The 1,764-nt window shown below is 32.1% G+C and overlaps 1 protein-coding gene across 1 annotated transcript in view; it reads left to right on the top strand.

Moving 5' to 3' along the window:
- The window catches only part of LOC111083054 (Down syndrome cell adhesion molecule homolog), a 10,175-nt gene extending 8,624 nt beyond the window's left edge, over nt 1–1,551 (top strand). The window contains exon 6 of the mRNA XM_022379276.1: nt 520–1,551. Coding sequence (XP_022234984.1) covers nt 520–636 — 117 coding nt within the window. The 3' untranslated portion in view covers nt 637–1,551. The remainder of the gene's footprint in view (nt 1–519) is intronic.
- The last annotated feature ends 213 nt before the right edge of the window (nt 1,552–1,764 follow it).

The raw sequence follows: 1,764 nt of genomic DNA, 5'->3' as shown, positions 1-1,764 counted from the left end.
TTGTTCTGTTGATTCAGTACATTTCAATAGTCAGTGAAGTATAATTTGTTCTGTTGATTCAGTATGTTTCAATAGTCAGTGAAGTGTAATTTGTTCTGTCGATTCAGTATGTTTCAATAGTCAGTGAAGTATAACTTGTTCTGTTGATTCAGTATGTTTCAATAGTCAGTGAAGTATAATTTGTTCTGTTGATTCAGTATGTTTCAATAGTCAGTGAAGTATAATTTGTTCTGTTGATTCAGTATGTTTCAATAGTCAGTGAAGTGTAATTTGTTCTGTCGATTCAGTATGTTTCAATAGTCAGTGAAGTATAATTTGTTCTGTTGATTCAGTATGTTTCAATAGTCAGTGAAGTATAATTTGTTCTGTTGATTCAGTATGTTTCAATAGTCAGTGAAGTATAATTTGTTCAAATAAATTACAGATTAATAAATGAAACTGTTATCTATATTTCATTTTATAAAATGTGTAATTTTCCCTTATTTGTTGCAAATTATAATAATATATTTTTAAAAGTAGTGCCGTCCTGATCGACCCTATGAGGCCTTGAAGCCTGGTGTCCTTCCGCCATCAACATCAAGACCATTTGTCTGCGGAAGAATACACGAAGAATCCGACTGGCCATCATTCACATAAATTCGTTCCATAAATATTTGTTGATTTATTTTATTTTTTATGTATTTATCAAATATAGCTTTATTAGATATCGACATCGTGCGTAGTTCACTTGATTCATAAAAGTTTAATCCCTTTAAAAAAAAGTGTAAAGTATCACTGGCATTTAAATAGTTGAAGTCAAATGGCCCATCATGATTGGCTAAATAATGAAAGCTAGGGCACAAGGATAACATAACTGTTAAAACTACTCTTTTATACTACGGCTCCACCTGGTGAAACTCACCGAAAGTGGCAACGTTTTCTAGACCTGTTACGAAAAAAAAAGTCCAAAGTAAAATACACAATCACAAAAGAAATATTATAATCTCCACACATTGTAACGTAAAACATATATATATATATAATCTGTTTACAAGCCACACAAGCTTCGTCCCTATTTACTAAATATTCGATGGTTTTCTCCGTGTAAAGAGACCCTACAAGAGAGTAAGGATTACTCATGAGCAGACATTTTCTATTTGAAGATATACTACATATTGATTTACATATAAAAGCAAACACACTCGTTGACCAAAGCTGCGAAACTACCGGACAGTTGTACAATCTCGATTGTGAATTAACGGTTTAGAAGGATGGGAGAAAGGGGAAGAATAAAAATCGGTGAGAAGAAATGTCTCTCTAATACTCCCCCCTCCCCTCCCATAGCACTGGCTCTTAATGGCAACGAATAAAATTAACACCAGTGGTTCCATCTAGCAAAGCAGGGTACTAGCGATTTTCTTGTTTTGTTTACTTTTTTTTAAAAAAACAAACAATAAAAAACAATTTGTTACAGGCACTTGATGGCGGTGTAGTCGCATTAAAAGTGTTTAATGTGGATAACTGTTTGGTTTTCAAAGTGTTCTGTTTGCGATTAATAAAAATATTGTATTATATGCGAATTAATAAAGCTGTTCACGATCAATGAACCTTGTTCTGGAAGCTAGTTAGCAATTCATATTCAACAAAACTAAGAACACTGTAATAAAATTTAATATCCAAAATTCCACTGTTAACCAACTTTTAGCAAAAGGATAATTTCAAAGTCATACATTTTAAACCAATTTTTTAATAAAGTTTATCTTCTAAAACTCTGATTGTTACGGC

This window comes from Limulus polyphemus, unplaced genomic scaffold (assembly GCF_000517525.1).
Source record: "Limulus polyphemus unplaced genomic scaffold, Limulus_polyphemus-2.1.2 Scaffold8027, whole genome shotgun sequence".
Lineage (NCBI taxonomy): Eukaryota > Metazoa > Arthropoda > Merostomata > Xiphosura > Limulidae > Limulus > Limulus polyphemus.
This window is presented reverse-complemented; position numbering and strand designations above follow the sequence as displayed.